The sequence below is a fragment of the Lithobates pipiens genome, unplaced genomic scaffold, assembly GCF_037356315.1.
Source record: "Lithobates pipiens isolate NorthernLeopardFrog02 unplaced genomic scaffold, aLitPip1_a1.2 Scaffold_16, whole genome shotgun sequence".
In the NCBI taxonomy this organism is placed as follows: domain Eukaryota; kingdom Metazoa; phylum Chordata; class Amphibia; order Anura; family Ranidae; genus Lithobates; species Lithobates pipiens.
In genome coordinates this window covers 40,141,782-40,160,625 of record NW_027507748.1, presented here as the reverse complement: position 1 = coordinate 40,160,625, position 18,844 = coordinate 40,141,782, and the positions used below count along the sequence as shown (strand labels likewise).

Below are 18,844 nucleotides of genomic sequence, written 5' to 3'. Positions count from 1 at the left end.
CACTAAGGGGTGTAAACTATACAAAAAATACTGCAGGGCTATTCAGCCTTCAAAACCACTTGTAGATTTGTTGTGTGTAAATGGGGGAAAAAAATCAACTGTTGCAAGGCTATTTTCTTGTACGATTGAATGCTATTAAGGCTTCATGCACACGAGACGCCGGTGAAAACTCTGCTCAAAAAAAGCTGAAACGCACGTTTAGAAACGCCCGTTTAGCCGCATTTGCATGCCACGCTTAGCCGCGTTTAGCCGCATTTGCGTTTATAAGCTTTTATAAAGATAACATCATGTAGACCCTCCCCAAGCTCTCAAAGCATGTTTTTTTAAACTATTTCTGCCATATGGGACTTGTCCCATAATTGCATGTGATTCTGAATTACTTCAATTAATTGGTTTTGGGTTACATCGGAAGTCATTTTCAGAGATGTGTCTTCCAAGATGATCAACTTGCTAATCACAATCCAAGGTGTGGACAAGCCTAGCTTGGGGGAAGGGGGGTGGCTTGTGGAAAAAAGTTTCAGTTTCATGAAGGATGGGTGTTCAACATGGAAACATGGTGGGGGGTTGGGGCTGACTAGACATTGGTATGCAGGTTTTTCTATGTGAAAAAAAGACAATGCTATGGTTTGGCCCACTAGAGATTTCATGGGATTGTATCACAAAGTAAATACACTCTATGAATTATATAAAGTAATTACAACATTTTATTTTTTTACTTTTTTTATTGTTTTCTATAGTTTTCCATCATATTTCTGAGTTTTCAGGTACAAAAACTTGGGTTCCTTTCAAAAACGCTTATAAACACAAACGTGGCTAAACGCGGGTGCCACGTTTAGCTGCGTTTTGCGTCTGAAACGTGGATATTTTTGCGTCTGAACCCATTTTTTTGCTTCTGGAAAAACGAGGTTAAATGCAACTGCATAAAAATGGCAAAAAACTAGAGTGTGTACATGGACACATAGGATAACATTGAATGAGTTCGGGGAAGTTGAAAAAAGTGTCCAACTGCCTCTGAACACGCGTTTAACAGTGTCTCATGTGCATGAGGCCTAATTCATAAAAAATAGAGTGAATCAGAAAAATACAGCATTATGGCCACTAGATGGAGCTGGTGATCCTAGGAAATGAATAATTATTTACTATTGTCATCAGCTCCATCTGTTGAACAAAATGCAATATTTGCCCGAGTGCTCGAACGAAGGAGTTCAATTTCTGGGAGTATTCTAATGGATTGCTGTTTCAACAAGCTTCTTAGGATATAATCTGGAGCCTCCATATGTACCTGTTATAGGTTACCCACTTCCTTGTACTCAGTTCCCCCCCACCAGGATCTGGGCCTCTTCCCTTTATATCACACAGGAGGGAGGCTGGACCCCAGAGGAAAAACAGCAAACACACAAGGAAAGCTGGCACAAGCATTAACCCCTTTCTCCCATTCCGGTGAGCTAGGTAGACTGACTAACAAAGAGTAGGCAATGTGCCTACATTACCATGGCATATGTGTGAGGTCATTACCACCCCTTTCTCCCTGGTGCCTCATTAAGAAATGTGGGAGCTGGGTGCTAGTGTAGGGGTCAAGCTTAACACACCTTCACCACCAGAGTAGCCAACACCCTTGCCAAGTCACCATTCCCCTGGCTGGTTGGCTACCACAATAACATAGTTGTCCCTAGTTTCAGCAGTATAGCCATAACTAGACAGCAGACCCATACTGGTCTCTATGTGTAGTGTTTACTTTAACCTAGGTCCCCTTACAAGTCCTGGTTCTTTGAATACGCCATGCAATACATCACTTAGGAGAAAGAGTTCAGACCAAGCAGTAACCAGAACTTTACTGAAGTAAGGCAAATATACAGGAACAGTTCTTGTAGGCAACTTCTTATGTATAATCCCATACAGAAGTGCTCTAATGCCCATAGGGTAATCATAAATTCATAACAGCATAGTCCATTAGAAGCATAGTCCATAGCAAATAATCCAAAAGAGGTAGCACAGAGTCCATATGGTCCACGTTTGGCAAAGATCCTTACAAGGCTATCAGTCTATGATTTGTAGTTACATAGTTAGTAGGGTTGAATAAAGACACCGGTCCATCCAGTTCATCCATTGCACACTCACATCGGTCCCTACCCTGAAGGAGCCCACAATCCAAGGTCCCCATTTGTATACTAGGGTCAATTTACCTACCTGCATGTCTTCGGAGTGTGGGAAGAAACCGGAGGAAACCCACACAGGCACAGGGAGAACATACAAACTCCAGGCAGGTAGTGTCATGGTTGAGATTCAAACCAGCGACCCTTCTCACTGCTAGGTGAGAGTGCAAGCCACTACACCACTGTGCTGCCCGGTTAAGAGTCTTCAGGCTCCCTGTCCCTCAGGGAGCCCCGACTGGCCCCCGCAGCTGGGGGAGCCATCTGGCACCATAACAGCCTACAACTTGTCAGTATTTGCAGACACTCGTGGACATCACTGGACAGAGAGGGACCTCAGGATTATTTCCCTTAACCACCTCAGTACAGTGCAGTTACACTCCCTTCCTGACCAGACCAATTTTCAGCTTTCAGCGCTCTCACAGTTTGAATGACAATTACTCAGTCATCCAACACTGTATCCATATGAAACTTGCGTCCTTTTTTCCACACAAATAGAGCTTTCTTTTAGTGGTATTTAATCACTAGTGGGTTTTTTATTTTTTGTGCTATAAATAAAATAAAACGTAAATTTTGTGAAAAAAATGCCTTTTTCTTAGTTTCTGTCATAAATTATTGCTAATTAGTAATTTTTCTTCATAAATTTTGGCCTAATGGACTGTGACAGGTACTCTGGTACCCTGATGGACTGTGACAGGTACTCGGGTACTCAGATGGGCTGTGACAGGTACTCGGGTACCCTGATGTGCCATGACAGGTACTCGGGTACTCTGATGGGCCGGGACAGGTACTCGGGTACTCTGATGGGCCGGGACAGGTACTCGGGTACCCTGATGGGCCGGGACAGGTACTCGGGTACTCTGATGAGCCGGGACAGGTACTCGGGTACCCTGATGTGCCGTGACAGGTACTCGGGTACCCTGATGTGCCGTGACAGGTACTCGGGTACCCTGATGTGCCGTGACAGGTACTCGGGTACTCTGATGTGCAGTGACAGATACTCGGGTACTCTGATGTGCCATGACAGGTACTCGGGTACTCTGATGGGCCGGGACAGGTACTCGGGTACTCTGATGGGCCGGGACAGGTACTCGGGTACCCTGATGAGCTGGGACAGGTACTCGGGTACCCTGATGTGCCGTGACAGGTACTCGGGTACCCTGATGTGCCGTGACAGGTACTCGGGTACCCTGATGTGCCGTGACAGGTACTCGGGTACTCTGATGTGCAGTGACGGGTACTCAGGTACTCTGATGTGCCATGACAGGTACTCGGGTACTCTGATGTGCCGTGACAGGTACTCGGGTACTCTGATGGGCCGGGACAGGTACTCGGATACTCTGATGGGCCGGGACAGGTACTCGGGTACTCTGATGGGCCGGGACAGGTACTCGGGTACTCTGATGGGCTGGGACGGGTACTCGGGTACTCTGATGGGCCGGGACAGGTACTCGGGTACTCTGATGGGCCGTGACAGGTACTCGGGTACTCTGATGGGCCGGGACAGGTACTTGGGTACTCTGATGGGCTGTGACAGGTACTTGGGTATTCTGATGGGCTGTGACAGGTACTCAAATACTCTGATGGGCTGTGACAGGTACTCTGATGGACTGTGATTGACAGGTACTATGAGGGGTGGTGACAGGTCCTCTTTATTGGGGGGGGCAATCAGTATGTTTGGTGTACACTGTATGCGGTAACGAGATGTTACCGCAATCTCCTCCTCACACACGATCGGTGTGTGAGGAGGAGAACCCGGTAACATCCCGTTACCGCGGTTTGTTTACATTTGAGTGATCGGCTGTGAAAGGATCACAGCCGATCACGTGGGTAAACAGCTGGCCAATGGCTGTTTACCAGCGTCGGTGACGAGCAGTGTTCCCGGGGAACACGCCGCCACCGACGTGCGAGCTCGCGATCGCGCGCATGCGCCATGCACGTTCGGGGTGTTACCATCTGTGATTGGCCGTGACTTCATCACGGCCGATCACGTGGTAAACAGCCATAACGAATGGCTGTTCACCCCCTTCGGTGGCGAGCGGTGTCTCCGTGACACGCCGCCACCGAAGAAACAGGGATGCGCGCGCACGATCGCGCGCATTCCCTGTTTAAACGGGAGGCCGTCATATGACGGCCTCCCGCCACAATAGCTGCGCCGGCTGGCCGTCATTTGACGGCCGGCGGTCGGCAACTAGTTAACTGAACGGCCTGAGGAAAGAGGATTGGAGCCATCCTGTGGCCAATCTGGGATCGTTTCCCCTGTCTCCCATATGTGACCAGTGCTGGAGATTAAACCTCTAGCCTGCATGACCTTCCATAATAGAGGGTCCAGGCTCTTTGGTAAGAGTCCATTTCTAATTGTGGTGGTGGTGTATTCACCTGGTGGAGGGATTCTGATTTATCTTGAATACAAGATTTTTTACTTCATTTGACACATATGGAATCCATGGTCTGTTTGAGAGACTACCGACACTTGGACTTGTTTGTTTTACACAAGTTTTCTTTTTATTAGCGCAACACATTTATTGCACAGTATTTCCACCAGATTTCTCCTGGGGCACTGAAGGGTCCCCTTTTATGGGGATCTTTGGAAAATTGATGGGAAAATCTAGCCAATCAGTCCTTCAAATCCACCACACATCAACATTGTAACAGTTTCACAGGAAAGACAGCAGACTTGACCCAGAAACCTCAGAACATGACTGTCATGACAGAAAAAAACATTAACCCTTCTGTAGGCACCTGCCTGCAACAGTACCCTTCCATACCCCCTGTCTTCAGGATGATGCACCCCGCTATAGGAGCAGCAAGAAGGCCAGAAGATGCATTGTTTGCACATGGAGATAAGAGAAGCATACCATGACAATGCCCCCAGGTATTCACTATTAAAAATATAATACATTTTTAGCAAACTATTTAAAATACACTTCCTATGTAATTGTCTTCCTCAGAACTGAGCAAGGAGGTAACTTGAAAGAATGGGGAAACATTACAGAACGATTGCAGTTTAATGTGACTAACTACTACAAGCACTACAAAAATACTACTGAGCGTGCCGAGATCCCCGGGCTCCAGGAAGGCTAACAGCGATAGCTGGCAGGCTCTCAACCCCCTAGAGGCATGTCCGCGAGCAACTGCGCGGCCACACAACTGCACGGTGGGGTGAAGACACAGGCGAGCAGGCTCAGAGTGTACCTGAGGGCACAGAACACGGACTCCTAGCATGCAGAGATACAGGAAGGAAACACGCCTCCCCTGATTTGAAGGGAGGACAAAAGACACGCGAATGCAGTCCCTCAGTGCTGGGCCAAGGATAACCTGGATTCGGAAGGGGTGCTTTAACACCCAGCCGCGGCCATATAGTTTTAGGTCGGGGGCAGGGCCTTCAGTCCCCAGACAACTGCCTCTCGATAGCAGGGAGGGATACTATAACTCCTGGTGGTGAACTGGGTGGCAAATATCTAGTACCAAGTACAAACATTTCTGTGATGGAGGGGCTTACAGGAGGGATCGGTAAGCACCCTGGAAATGGCTCTCTGGGAGAGAGTAATGGCACTACAAGGCCCAGCAGTGAATCACCAGCAACCACAGAACAGGTGCCGTATGTGAAATTTTCAGTCTTACAGGCTTATTAATGGACATGGTACAGTTAGATATAACATTGGATTGAGATCTTAGGCAGCAACTGAGAGCCCTCCCAACAAAGAAAGATATTCAGTTGCTTATAACTGCGGTTGAAGTTTCATGTAAACAGGCCATGGAGTGACAGCACTGAGGCATAGAGTGGAAGAAGTGGAGATGGGCCAGGATAATATCAGACAAGCAGTGGCCGATATCCAGGATATGACTAAATATCATGAGAGAGTTTTGAATTCCCTTATGGATCAGATGGACGATCATGAAAATAGAGAACGTCGGCAGTATATAGGTATAAAGGGCTTGCCTGAAACAATACAGCCCTCTGAGTTGCCTCCACCTGTGATTGGCCTATTTTGCTTAATTCTGGGGGCCTCGGCACCTGAGAAGATTGAAATATATAGGGTGCATCATGCCTCTCTTACTTCTCAAAATGTAAAATGTATAGATATACGGTGAAGGAAGCCATTATGAAAGCAGTTCGTAATATTACAACGGTTGACTTTGAGGGAGCTAAAATAGCTTTGTTCCCAGATTTTTCATATCGAACACTTATGCAACAACAAACTGTTAGACCTCTGTTGGAATCCTTGCGGACTGTTGAGGTTAAATATCGGTGGGGTTACCCTTTTAAGGTAATGGCCACAAGGAATGAAAAATCAGCAACACTCCAAACGAAAGATGGTTTACAACACTTTCTAGAAGTGCTGGAACTACCTGCAGTGGACTTTCCACATTGGAGACTGAATAATTCCAATCTTTTATACAGCGTCCAGAGAAATGGTATCAAGTATCGGTTAGAGGCCGACGAAAGAAAACACACAGAGAGACAGGGCCAAAAAATAGCGCCAGAGGGGTCTGCCTGAATACTGACTAAGGGATAATAGGAAAAAAAAAGAAAAAAGAGTTCACTGACTAGAATTAGAAACAGGTGAAGGGGACTATACAGAGTGGATAAATATGGGGGGGGGGGGAAGGAAAGGGAGAAGGAAAGAGAGAGGAGAGTGAAGGAAACGAGGGGGAAGAGGGGAAGAAGAGAGTAGGAAGGGAGAAAAAGGGTAAAAAGTGTTACTGTAACTCTGTATGGTCCCTTATTTAATATGCTGATTTCATATGCTGAAGTGATAGAAAATTACATTGGTATAGAGATATAGCCATGGGGTCCAGTAGCACTTGGTACTCTGCTCATGTTTTTAATTACTCTTTCCCCAATAGGTCGGTCCCAAGACTTTTTTTTTTGTAGAGGTTTTCTCTTTTTCACGTACCAGGTGCAATCGGGAGGGAGGTATCCAGGGTGGGACAGGTCTGAGTGTGGGGAGAATTGACATTGAGGAGTGGTGCAATAAGACATTTGGGAAACAATATGTCCAAAGACGATGGTGGGTAGCATGAAGATCATGTCATATAATGTGAGGGGGCTCTGTTCACTTTGTAAAAGGGATCATCTCTGGCATGAACTGCACCGCCTGGGGGCGGAGGTAGTGTTCCTGCAGGAGACGCACTTTGTGGCAGGGTCGATCCCTCGCCTGCGTCTCTTCCCATATAATCAGTGGTTTCATGCACCATCACCCATTCCAAGGGTGAGGGGAGTTATAATAGAATAGCTTTTCATAATAAGTGTCCCTTTGTACTTATGGAAATAAGAGCAGACTCTGAAGGACGTTTTCTCTTTGTTAAGGGCAGGGTACAGGGCCAATGTTATACATTTGCTACTATATGCGATCCCAATAATCGTACTGTTATGTTTTTATCTAAAACAGCTTATTCTATTCATATAAATATATTGCACTACCGGTTGTTACACTGTGTAGAGTTGGTTGCAAAATAGAGCAGCTAATAGTGATGTGCAGACCGTTATTTCTAATGAAATTCTTGGTTATGCCTGGGGTACTAGTAATGAACACTTTTACTCATCTCACCCCTCACTCCCTCGGCAGACAGCACATACTCAAATGTTCTCCTTGACTCTCTAGCTTGTGGGCAGTCCCCCAGCATCCTTATGCACAGTGGCAGCCTGTAAAGCAGGACTTAGCATTTAACCTTTTCTTTCATAATGTTGTAAAGTGTCTTCAATCCGACCTGTACTTTGTTATAAATGAGCTCCATAAGTCCATTAAAATATTAACAGCATACAACAAAAAAAGAAAAAACAAAAAACAGACAAAAAAATGTAATTCTGAAGTGTGATATTCACCTCCCAAATCTTTACTTTTTTTAGTCTTTATATATTTGTATATCCAGGGCTGGACTGGGGCAAAAATGTGGCCCTGGATTTCAGCCAGACTGGCCCACTTTAATTTTGCAAACACGCGCAAACACAGTATATAAACTATACAAAATTGCACAATAAAAACATAAGTAGAAACATTCCACTGTAAGTATAAACAGATTTTTTTTTAAAAACGCTTTATTTCGAGAAAAAGATGCATTCCAACATTATAGACGCCTTTTAGAATGACATGTTTAAGTTATATAAAAGGTATTGGGCATAAGACAGAACATATATTTGTCATCCAAGTTTTACAACATTTAACTGAAAATATACTCTAACTCTGTCCTCACTCACCTCTTTTATTATTTCAATTATTCTCCTCTGTATTTTTCTCTGTAGCGCCGTGGGGTTTAGTCATGGGGCTCTTCACCAAATTCCTTGTCAGGGGTAGCTACCATAGTTAAATTGTTAGAGATCCATTGATTTCTCTCTAAGTTTGGCCTTGTAATACTTTTCTCTTCCACCACTAGGTGGTTGGGAACTTGGTGGTATGGCATGATAAACATATGAATGCCATCTTTATTTACATATCAATGCTGCCTGCCGCAGCTATTTGCATATCAATGCCAGTTATTTACATGTAAACACGGGGTCTGCAGGTGGGTCATCTGTACACAACAATAGGGCAGAGCTGGACAACATTAGTAGCAGCACTTCACACTGAGATATTGGGACACAGCACAGGACTAAAACTTCAAGGGACAAGGGAATTTAAACTGAGATAGTTGGCAAGTGTGAGGCAGCTGCTTTGGGCCCCACAACAATGACAGGGCCCAGGGCAGCTGCCCCTTTTGCTCTGCCTTAAAGTTCGCCCTGCACCTTGCTGGATCCTTTTCCTGTACGGCTGTCCTCCTATTGAACCCTCTGAGTCTGCCTTTTAAATTTGCAACTACTTAAGGGTGTCCTGGCCCCAACTCTCTTTCCCTTGCAAAATATAAAAGGACTGTTAAAAGAAATAAAACCTATTTTGCATCCAAGAAGGGTCTGGCGCCCAATTACTTTTACCACCTTTGCACCCACTATGCCTCACAAAATAGGACAGACTGATCCTGTGCTGAGCCCATAGAGACTATCTGCTGTGAGATGCTGTGTTGAGAGAGCTGCTGGGGACTGGGTACAATGCCACCAGAGGGCCATGTGCTTTAGGACTGTAAAAATATATATATCTCTATCTCTATCTCTCCCTATCCCTATCCCTATCCCTATCTCTATCTCTATCTCTATCTCTATCTCTATCTCTATCTCTAGTTGATAAGCTTGAGATTGTGAGACAAATTTCCTTAATTAGTTCTGAGTCAGCGTAAATCAAAATGTGTGTTTTATTGTACACACTAAAGTAGAAAATAATACTTACAAAAATAGTACAATGATAAAATTCTAGTATAGTTCATTCGTTTTAAAAGATAGAAGAATTCTTAGCATTAAAACATGTATTCTATTGTTCTATCTAAAATGGCGTAATAACCCTTTGTATGCTGAAGAATAGCTGAAAGTCTGTGTGCTGAGATGTATGATGTATTCAGAGCTGAGTGTCGATCCAAGAGACCGTCCTTCCAACCAGCTTTTGCTTATATAAACCAAAGCTTCTAAATTTGCGCCAAAAGAATAAACCCTCCTTCACAAGGGTGTGGGTTAAAGAGTGGTTACCATAGCTATCTACCATCTGGTATCAATCATACATAGCTGACCATTCTAATGACAGGAAGTGGGGGGGGAAGGGAATAGCTTAAGACTCTAAACAAAATATCAGTTACATACAGGAATATGTCTTTAAAAGCATATATAAGATTTACAATATTCATCAAAATCCTGACAAGTTTTAAATGTTTACTTTTTCAATTTCAGCATGTCACCATCTGGAGATGTTAATCCAAAGCTATCATACACACAATTATTGAGAATTAATATTCTAAATAAAGTATAATAAAGCCAATTAAAATTTAGATATTAAGAATATAACAAGGACTGAGCTGTATGCCTTATGCCAAGGCTGTTGGCTCAACCAATGAACTGAGCTGTTGTTCCTGGCAGCCGCTGTTCTATTGTTCTGGGTTGCTCTTCCAGTAATGCTGCATCAGAGACTTCAGAGATACTGGAAGGAGACCACAGACATTGTCCATCATTGAACCATCAGGAGTGGTAAAAAGGCCTCTGGTGATTTGTGCTTAATTTACTTGATCCCTTGGTTTGCAAATATCCTCCAGAGTTCTACTTTAGATTATGTCTCTATTCCTACATAGGAATTGCCTTGGACTTGTATCTGCAGTATAAAAAGAGTCCTATGACAAGACAACTGAAGATGATGAGGGCAATAATCCTCCAAAAATAATGTGTTCTACCTAAAGACAAAAGAAAAGAAAATAGTGTTATCTAAAGAAACATACAGTTTCCATTGCATGGTACAGTGACCCCTGCAGGAAGCCCTCACCCACATAATCATGCCCCCCCCCCCCATTTATAACACACCTTTAAGTCTTAGCAACAGGAGGCAGACATTCAAAGTATAAAGGCAATATAAACAGACTTCAATAAGAGGCACTATAATATGCATGTAGCACATAGCTCACCATTGGCTGTACATCTGGAGGTATGGCTAATAAGGTAAGTGTGGCTTCATGGTGTATGGCCCCAAGAACAGCTAATGGCAAAGGCATTAATGGGGTACCTGAACAACAACGTCCACTAAAGGGCCCCAGGGTGACTTTGCTCAGGGGCCACAAATTAGAGCAGAGAGGGCATTAGGTGGGTGTGAGAGACCTAGGGGAGCCTCAGGCCCCAAGAGAAGAGGAGGAAGTGGTTAATAAAGCATCAGGCAGAAAGGGGCCTTCAAAGTTCTACTCAGAGGTCTTAGGATATCTAGAGGCAGGACCAGGCTGGAGGTCTCCAGTGAGGGGCTTATTGAAGGTTCTGGGGCAACAGGCTGAGCTATGGATGGATGTAGTTCTGTAATCATCAGAATAATGTAACTGATAACAGTGCAGCACAGGTGGAGAGACCGTTTTTTTCTACTTATTGAACAGATATTAAAACACTTTCAATAGTATATTTCATAAACCAAAAGGGAGAAAATCAGAAAAGTTCAGTGTTAAGTTTTACATACACTTTAATGATAACACACATAAGATATTTGTGCCAGCAGAACAAAAAATAGGATCCACTCCATCAATCTAAAGAGGAGAATTTCCTGCTATGCATTACTACTAGCAAAGATATATTTTTTCCTTACCAACCTGCAAGGCAGGTGTGCCCAACCTCTTGAAGAGCGAGGGCCACTTAAGCGACTTGGTAACTGGTCACGGGCCACAATAAATGGAGCGGACGGAAGACCGATCTGTATCTGCACTGTATATGCAGAGCGGACATGGACACAGCCCACTCTACTCTGTGGGCCCCCCTATCTGATCCAACCAGATGTAAGGGGATCACCTGTTTCTTTTTTTTTTTTTTTTAGTGGATCGGATTGGAGGTAGGTGGGTGCAAATGGACACAAGTCCATCCATAGAGGTGAATGGAGGGTCCGCGTGCTTTGAGCCGATCATGTGAAAGGGGCCTATGGCTGCTTTCACACTGATGTGCGGCAGTTTACCTGCACTGCCGGTGCAGTACGGTGCACCTGTGGCTTTCCTGCAGGTTAGCTGCACTTTGCCATTAATGTCTTTTATATCCTGCAGGAGTGGTTTCACTTTCTGAAAGTGCACCAAACCCGCAGATAATAACAGATGTCTATGGCTCAGTGCAGGTAACCCGAAGGTGCAATGCGCTGCACCTGCAGATCAGTATGAAATCAGCCCAGTAATCACTGCAGAACAGATATGCCCATATATACACTGCTTTTAGTAATAAACTTACCTTTAATAATAGTCTTCCATTTAGGTTGTTGCTGTCCCAGGCAGAATGCATTTGGTATCCCTCCGTTTGGGACAGGAGCCGCCGCTATACAGGAAGCATCGGCAAATGTGACTGCTCCCTCTGCAGCTGCTTGCTTCCTCTACTGCTGCCTTCATTTAAAACACTGATGCTCTGGGATGGTGGGTCGGCAACCCATGATCAGGGCTTGAGAACCTGCTATCCCAAAGCAGGAGGTCACGGGAAACATCAGAAGACTTCACAGGCCACGTGTGGCCCCCAAGCCACTGGTTGGGCACCCCTGCTGTAAGGGAATATCCTACCTATGGGGTATTTAAAGTAAAACTATGGCTGTCCAGTGAAGTAAATATGTACTGCAGCACTTATAAAATTATAAAGACATTTATACTTATAAAATTTTCTCTTAGGCCCCCTACAAAGTCCATCAATACCTATTGGGCCCGCCAGTGAAGTCCACCTAATGCAACTTCTATTGATGGGGTGGTAACACTGTTGCACTTCTGAAATGAGAGCAGAGCCAGAGGCAACTCTAGGCTTTGTGAGGCCTTAGGCAAAGCTTAGACACGAGGCCCCACTCACTCCTGTAATTGGCAAAATAATTCAATTGATACAAGTTCACTGTATAGGGAGGGTACAGTACAGTGGGAGGGTAAGTGGGCACAATACAGGGGCAGGAGGGTACAGTGGGAGGGTAAGTAGGCACAGTACAGAGGGCAGGAGGGTACAGTTTAGGGGCAGTAAAGTATAATACAGATTTCGCTTACTCAAGCAGAGCTGCAGAGATGTCATAGATCTTAAATATTCTAGCAGGCTGTCATTGGGCTAAATCTACACTGGAATGACACCTACCCCTCTACCTTCCCCTCCAGAGTTTCTGGCTCTCTTCTGGCACTTTGCAGGGGTTAAGTAAGAACCCCAAGGTGGATTATCTTATTACTGATGCTGCTTGTGTGGGTGGGATGTCCACTGCACGAATCACACGGGATGAATAGGAGAGTCGGGTCAGCAGGGATTGGTGCAGTACACATCCCACCCACACAAACAACAGCAATAGTAAGATGTCTCGGGGTTCTTCCTTAGTCCCTAAAAAAATGTGGGTGGGGGACAGGGGTGGGAACCATGGGGTAGGGGAGACGGAATGGGGGGGGGGGGGGGGGTGAGTGGGTAGGAGATGGGGGATTGGTAGAGGAGAACTGGAGTGAAACTGGGGGAGCCTGCTCTTTATAGGGATACAAATGGAGGAGGATTTGTGCTGGCATGAGGAAAGGATGGGGAGAGGCAAATAGATGAGGGTCAAGGGGACTGGAGAGGGGACGTCAGGGATGGGCATGGGGAGTAATGTTGCCTGGTGAAGAATAGCACCAAAGAAAGAAAGAAAGAAAGAGCTGGAGTACCCTCTTGCATCAGAATACGGCACAGTGCCCCCTTACATCAGAATATGGCACAGTGCCCCCTTACATCATAATACGGCACAGTGCCCCCTTACATCATAATACGGCACAGTGCCCCCTTACATCAGCACCTGGCGGAGTGCCCCCTTACATCAGCACCTGGCGGAGTGCCCCCTTATGTCAGCACCTGGCGGAGTGCCCCCTTATGTCAGCACCTGGCGGAGTGCCCCCTTATGTCAGCATCTGGCGGAGTGCCCCCTTATGTCAGAACCTGGCGGAGTGCCCCCTTATGTCAGAGTTTAGTTGTCCATAAGTTCTAGATGGGGGAGAGAAGGGAGGGAGATGGAGAGAGTCCAGTGGTAGTGTAGAGCTCCCTTACCCCAGGTTGGTCTCTGCAGGATCAGACAGCAGCAATCATACAGCCAGATGGATCTGCCGCCCGCAGTGCTTCAAAATTTCCCACTTTATCACCCCTTTCTTGCGCACAGTATTGGTGTTTGGGCAGAGCAGACACCGAGGAGAGGGGTGGGAGGAGGTGGAGCAAATCAATATATCTCTCCTTACTGTCCTGTGGCTAAAAGGAGGGGGGAGATGCTAGGCCCTGACAGCTTCTTTAAGTTGACATTTATCAAACCTGCCCAGGCACAATATCCACAGCGGTAGGTGTTGGCTGGGAGGCGCAGCCCACCCCAGCACCCCCTAGATCCAGCAATGGGGATGAGGAGGAGCATAAGCAGCTCTCCTCTCCTGTCCGTGTGGGAGGGGAGGGGGGAACTGTCAGCGGCGGTGCTAGTTCTGCAGAGCAGCTCTATCTGTGATCCGGAGCTGTCAGTGAGCTTCCGTCGCTAAGTGAACCAGTCCCGATCACAGCCCACTATCTCTCCACGGACCATGTAGATCTCTCACTAGTGCAATTGAGCGGGTTGCACAGCAGACTGGCAGAGACTTGGCACTGTGCTGATGGCGTGGAGAACCTTGCTGCCAGCCATAGAGGCAGCTCTTAATTAGGTGGCCGCAAGGTCCCTGTGAGTGCAAATTAGGTGGCCGCAAGGTCCCTGTGAGTGCGAGGCCTTTGCCAAACGCCTATTTTGCCTAATTAGAGAGCCGCCTCTAAGCAGAGATGCCAGCATAATTTAGGCTGTGTCTGCTTGAGCTATATGGGAAAGAACTTTGAGGTCCATAGAGTGGGATCCTTCAACATTTTGGCTTTTGATTGTACACCTTGTAGAGCAGCCTTTCTCAACCTTTTCAACACAGAGGAACCCTTGAAATAGTTCACTGGTCTCGGGGAGCCCCTGCTAAAACTTAGAAATCTACAACTCATGATGCATTAGTGTGATGGTCAGTGGGAAGAATGGTCCTTACACTTGTGGTCATTGGGAAGAATTACCTCCTTACAGATAGCTAAAAAGATCAATGGTGTGAGTGGGAACTTATCTGAGAGGCAGAAATTGCCCAATGCTGAAGGAACCCCTAGCAACCTCTAGAGGAACCCTGGTTGAGAATCACTGTTGTAGAGTAAGAAGGCTGGGTGTACAGGTATATGTCCATTAGGAGAATCTAACATACTTTCCATACATACACCAATTTTACCTGATAATACAATAGACTGGCTCCAGCCATTCACAAATGTGGGATGAGACACAAGACATGTCACGTTGTCTCCATCAGACTTGTATGTACTGATCACTGTCCAAGTATCATCCAAATCTTTAATTTCTGATGTGTTTATATAATCTGAATGTGGGATCCAGGAGATCTCTGCAGCCGGGAATCCACCAATGGCTCTACACTCCAGAGATCCATCACTGTTTCTATCCAGAGACACAGAGGGCTGAGCTGGAGAAATAAAGAAGAACGCATTACTAAACCATATATTATTAAATAATTGTTGTCAATGGTTTGTCAGATGTACAGATGAAACTTTCTTTGAAATGCATATTAGGAGTAGGAAATGAGTTTTAATATAATAAAGAATATGTCAGGTATGGATATGTTTTACACAGTTACGCTTGTCCAGATTGGACCAATGTAAGAAGGTATTTCAATATCTGTGCAATCCCTAGAGAAGCTGGAAATCGTAGTGTAGTAGACACCACTATTTCAGTGATCTCCGCTAGCGTCTGGGTTCCAATTTCTGGACCAATGCAACTATGTAAAAATATCTATACCAGGAATTCTTTTTTTTAAGGATTTCTGTAGACCAGGGGTCTCCAAACTTTCTAAACAGGGGACCAGTTTACTGTCCAGCAGACTTTAGAGCGGCTGGAAAAGGTCTCGATTTGAGTGGGAAAAAACAATGCCCCTTTGGTGTCAGTGGGAGAAATTGTGCCCCACCGTTGGTGTCATTGGGAGCAATTGTGCCCCATCATTGGTGTCATTGGGCCCAATTATTGGCATCATTGGAAGGAATGCTGCACCATAGTTGGTGTCATTGGGACGAATTGTGCCCCTCTGCTGGTGTCAGTGGGAGGAATCATACCCCATCATTAGTGTCATTGGGCCCAATTTTTCGTGTCATTGGGAGGAATTGTACCTCATCATTGGTGCCAAGGGGAGGAATTGGGCATCTTCACTGGTCTCAGTGGGGGGGATTAAGCCCCAATGTTGGTATCAGTGAATGAAATAGTGCCCCAAGTGCCAGATAAAAGCAAGCAAAGGACCACACAGTTTGGAGACCACTGATGTAAACAAAGCAGGAAACCTACTTTCATTGAATACTGTAAGTTTACACAAAAGCTGGAAAATGCTGGTTTTGGATGCATTTGGAGTTACAGAAGTTAGAAATAAGTCTTAGTGGGATAGTATTGGTGTTGGTAGGGTGGTCATGGACTTAATATTAATCATATCTGTATACAAGGTAAGACTATAAACAGTACCAAAGCCTAAATACTACCACACTAAAAGGAAATGAAAGGTAAGTAAAGAGGGAAGTACACCTATACAATATTTCTCCTAAAACCCAACTCTAGGAGTAGCAACATTTCTCCCCACCCCGGATCCAACCACCCTCTGCCATTATGTTTTTTACATTTTCAGCATACATACCTTTTCCTGGTGTCCTTTGGACAGTCACATGACAACATGGTCCTCTTTTCCGACAAGGGCAATCCTAAATACTGCAGAGAACCGAGGTGACATTATGACGTCAGAGCCATTCTCTGCAGCATTGTACTGTGTTAGCCTGAGCCAACGTTGTGACTTCTTTGGTTTCAGTAATAACTCAAAATGTTCTAATCTTTGCCCATTAAAAAAAATAAAAATTGTCTGGACTTCCAAATTAATTGTTTACCACTCCTGCACCCAAGGTGATTCAAGTCATTCCCCTAATGTTGCAGTGTCAGACCTGAAATAAAAGAAATAATAAGGAATAGAGGAACTGCTAATGTAAATTCTCCTGTCTGTAGCTCTGCTAGTCTCGGGTTTCATGCACCAGAGGTACAGGGGAAGTAAAATATACACATAATTAAAATTAAAGCTCACAGAATACTGTAAGAAGAATTACAATATTGGAAGACCTTGGAGGACACTAGTGCAAACAAGGACTGGCTACAGGAAAAAGACAGAAAGTGGCCTTTGTAACTGCCAAAGGGCTTGTAGGCGGGTGAAGTCTATTTTCTCCACTGCAGGTGGTGCTCAATCGGAGTGGCATAGTAGTGGGAGTGGAAGTCTGGAGGAACATGATTCCTCTATGGTTTCCAGGGTCACTGAGGAAGCTATCCGATTGCAGGCTGCCACTCCATGTGACCCTAGCAGCCATCTTTGGTCAGGCAGAGCCTATTTAAGGCCCTGGCTCTCAGGTTTGACACACGTCGTGTGTGAGTAGTGTAAGGACAGGTCATCCATCTGTCAGGGGCATTAGCAGCAGGGAAAGGTTCCAGACGAAGCTTAGGACTCGCAATCATCTTGGACTTCTTCCTGTTTGAGAAAGAGATGGCCACGTCGCATTATGCTGCTGGCATTAAGTGTTGTGAGTGTTCTCTTGTGGCACTTACACACTGGCGGCTGGGGGAGGGTCCTGGATCCCTACCACAGTTCTATACAGTAGGGAAGAGAGAGTCAAATGTCCAGTTATGAATATTTATCATGTTTCAGCCAATTACTGGAAGGGGGCGTCCAGGGGGCTGAGGGGGTGATCAATATTTTGAGAGTCCTGAGTGTTTTTCCAGTTCCCCTGGGAGGCAGCTCTACTAAGACAAGATTTACAGTTTGGGCCTCAGCAGGTGCTTGTTTGATGTGATATATGCAAAGAGACAGCACAAGCCATTACTGTACAGAAGCCATGTTTACTGAATGACCCAATAGGAACGGGAAACACCACACAGGTTGAAGTACAACAGAGATGCACCATAGAGTTGCATTTAAAGAAACATATCATCCATAACAGTGCTGAGCTGAGGGCCTGGGGAAGATTAATCATTGCTGGAGGGCACTGTCCTAAAGTCCCGGTCTGGAGAAGGAACTTTTTTATGCCCCTCACCGTGGAACTACCTGTGGAAGGTGGGTGGCAGTCAGCTCCTGGAACATTGTGAATAAGGCCTACAGTGGGGCTTTCATATGTGCCTGCAGCTTTAACCCATTCCCACCGAGCGTACACAGATGTGCGTACTCGGCTTTCGGGGGTTATCCCAGTACCGTTGTTTAGAGCAGGCGATCGGCTTTCCAGGTATAACAACCGATGCAGCTAAAAGCCGCTCGGCTGTTATACCGGAGGAGCTGGAGGGGACATCCCCCCCCCCTCTCGCCGCCTTCCACTGCTCTTCCCGTTCCATCGGAAGGCCCAATCAAACATCCGCTGATTCCAGCGTTTAGTGAAAGACTGGAATGAAGCCGGAAATGGTTTTGTTCCAGTCTCCTGGATGTAAACACGGAAGCGACATCACAACGTCACTTCCTATTTACTCGGCTGCCAATGGCGCCAGATTTTAAAAAATCTACAGTATTCAGATACACCATTTTCGGTGATCTGAAAACTTTGAAGAGCAAAGGAGGGATTGGAGGTCTTTTAGACCTCCTATCCCTCCATAAAGAGTACCTGTCACCACCTATTACTGTCAAAAGGGATGTTTACATATAATAGTGATCAAAATGTTCTTTCGATTAAAAAACACAATTTAATAATCTAAAAATAAATAAGAAAAAAAAACGTCACCACAGGCTCACGCAGCAAAGAAAACGCATACAGAAGTCGCATCCGCAATTGTAAACGGTGTTCAAATCACACATGTGAGGTATCGCCGCGATCATCAGAGCAAAAGAAATAATTCTAGCACTATACTTCCACTGTAGCTCTAACCTGGTAACCGTAAAAGTCAGTCAACTGTCTGTTGACAGACTGTTGTCCTAAAATCTTACCATCCGTACACTCCTTTTGACAATTGCTGTCCAATTTTTGGCCAACAAATGTTGGATGGCGGGCTAATTTTCGGCGGACAACGGTTTGATTTCAGATTTTCATATGGTCAGTACACAAAAGTCAAAAGTGCAAACAAGCATGCTTGGAATCATTGCTCACCAAATTAGCAGAA

The 18,844-nt window shown here is 45.4% G+C and overlaps 1 protein-coding gene across 1 annotated transcript in view; it reads right to left on the bottom strand.

The window, feature by feature from the left end:
* Positions 1-9,496: 9,496 nt before the first annotated feature.
* LOC143984094 (cell surface glycoprotein CD200 receptor 1-B-like) overlaps positions 9,497-18,844 on the bottom strand; it is a 45,828-nt gene continuing 36,480 nt past the window's right edge. The window contains exons 4-5 of the mRNA XM_077484411.1: positions 14,910-15,155; positions 9,497-10,397 (exon numbers count right to left, since the gene is read on the bottom strand). Coding sequence (XP_077340537.1) covers positions 10,291-10,397; positions 14,910-15,155 — 353 coding nt within the window. The 3' untranslated portion in view covers positions 9,497-10,290. The remainder of the gene's footprint in view (positions 10,398-14,909; positions 15,156-18,844) is intronic.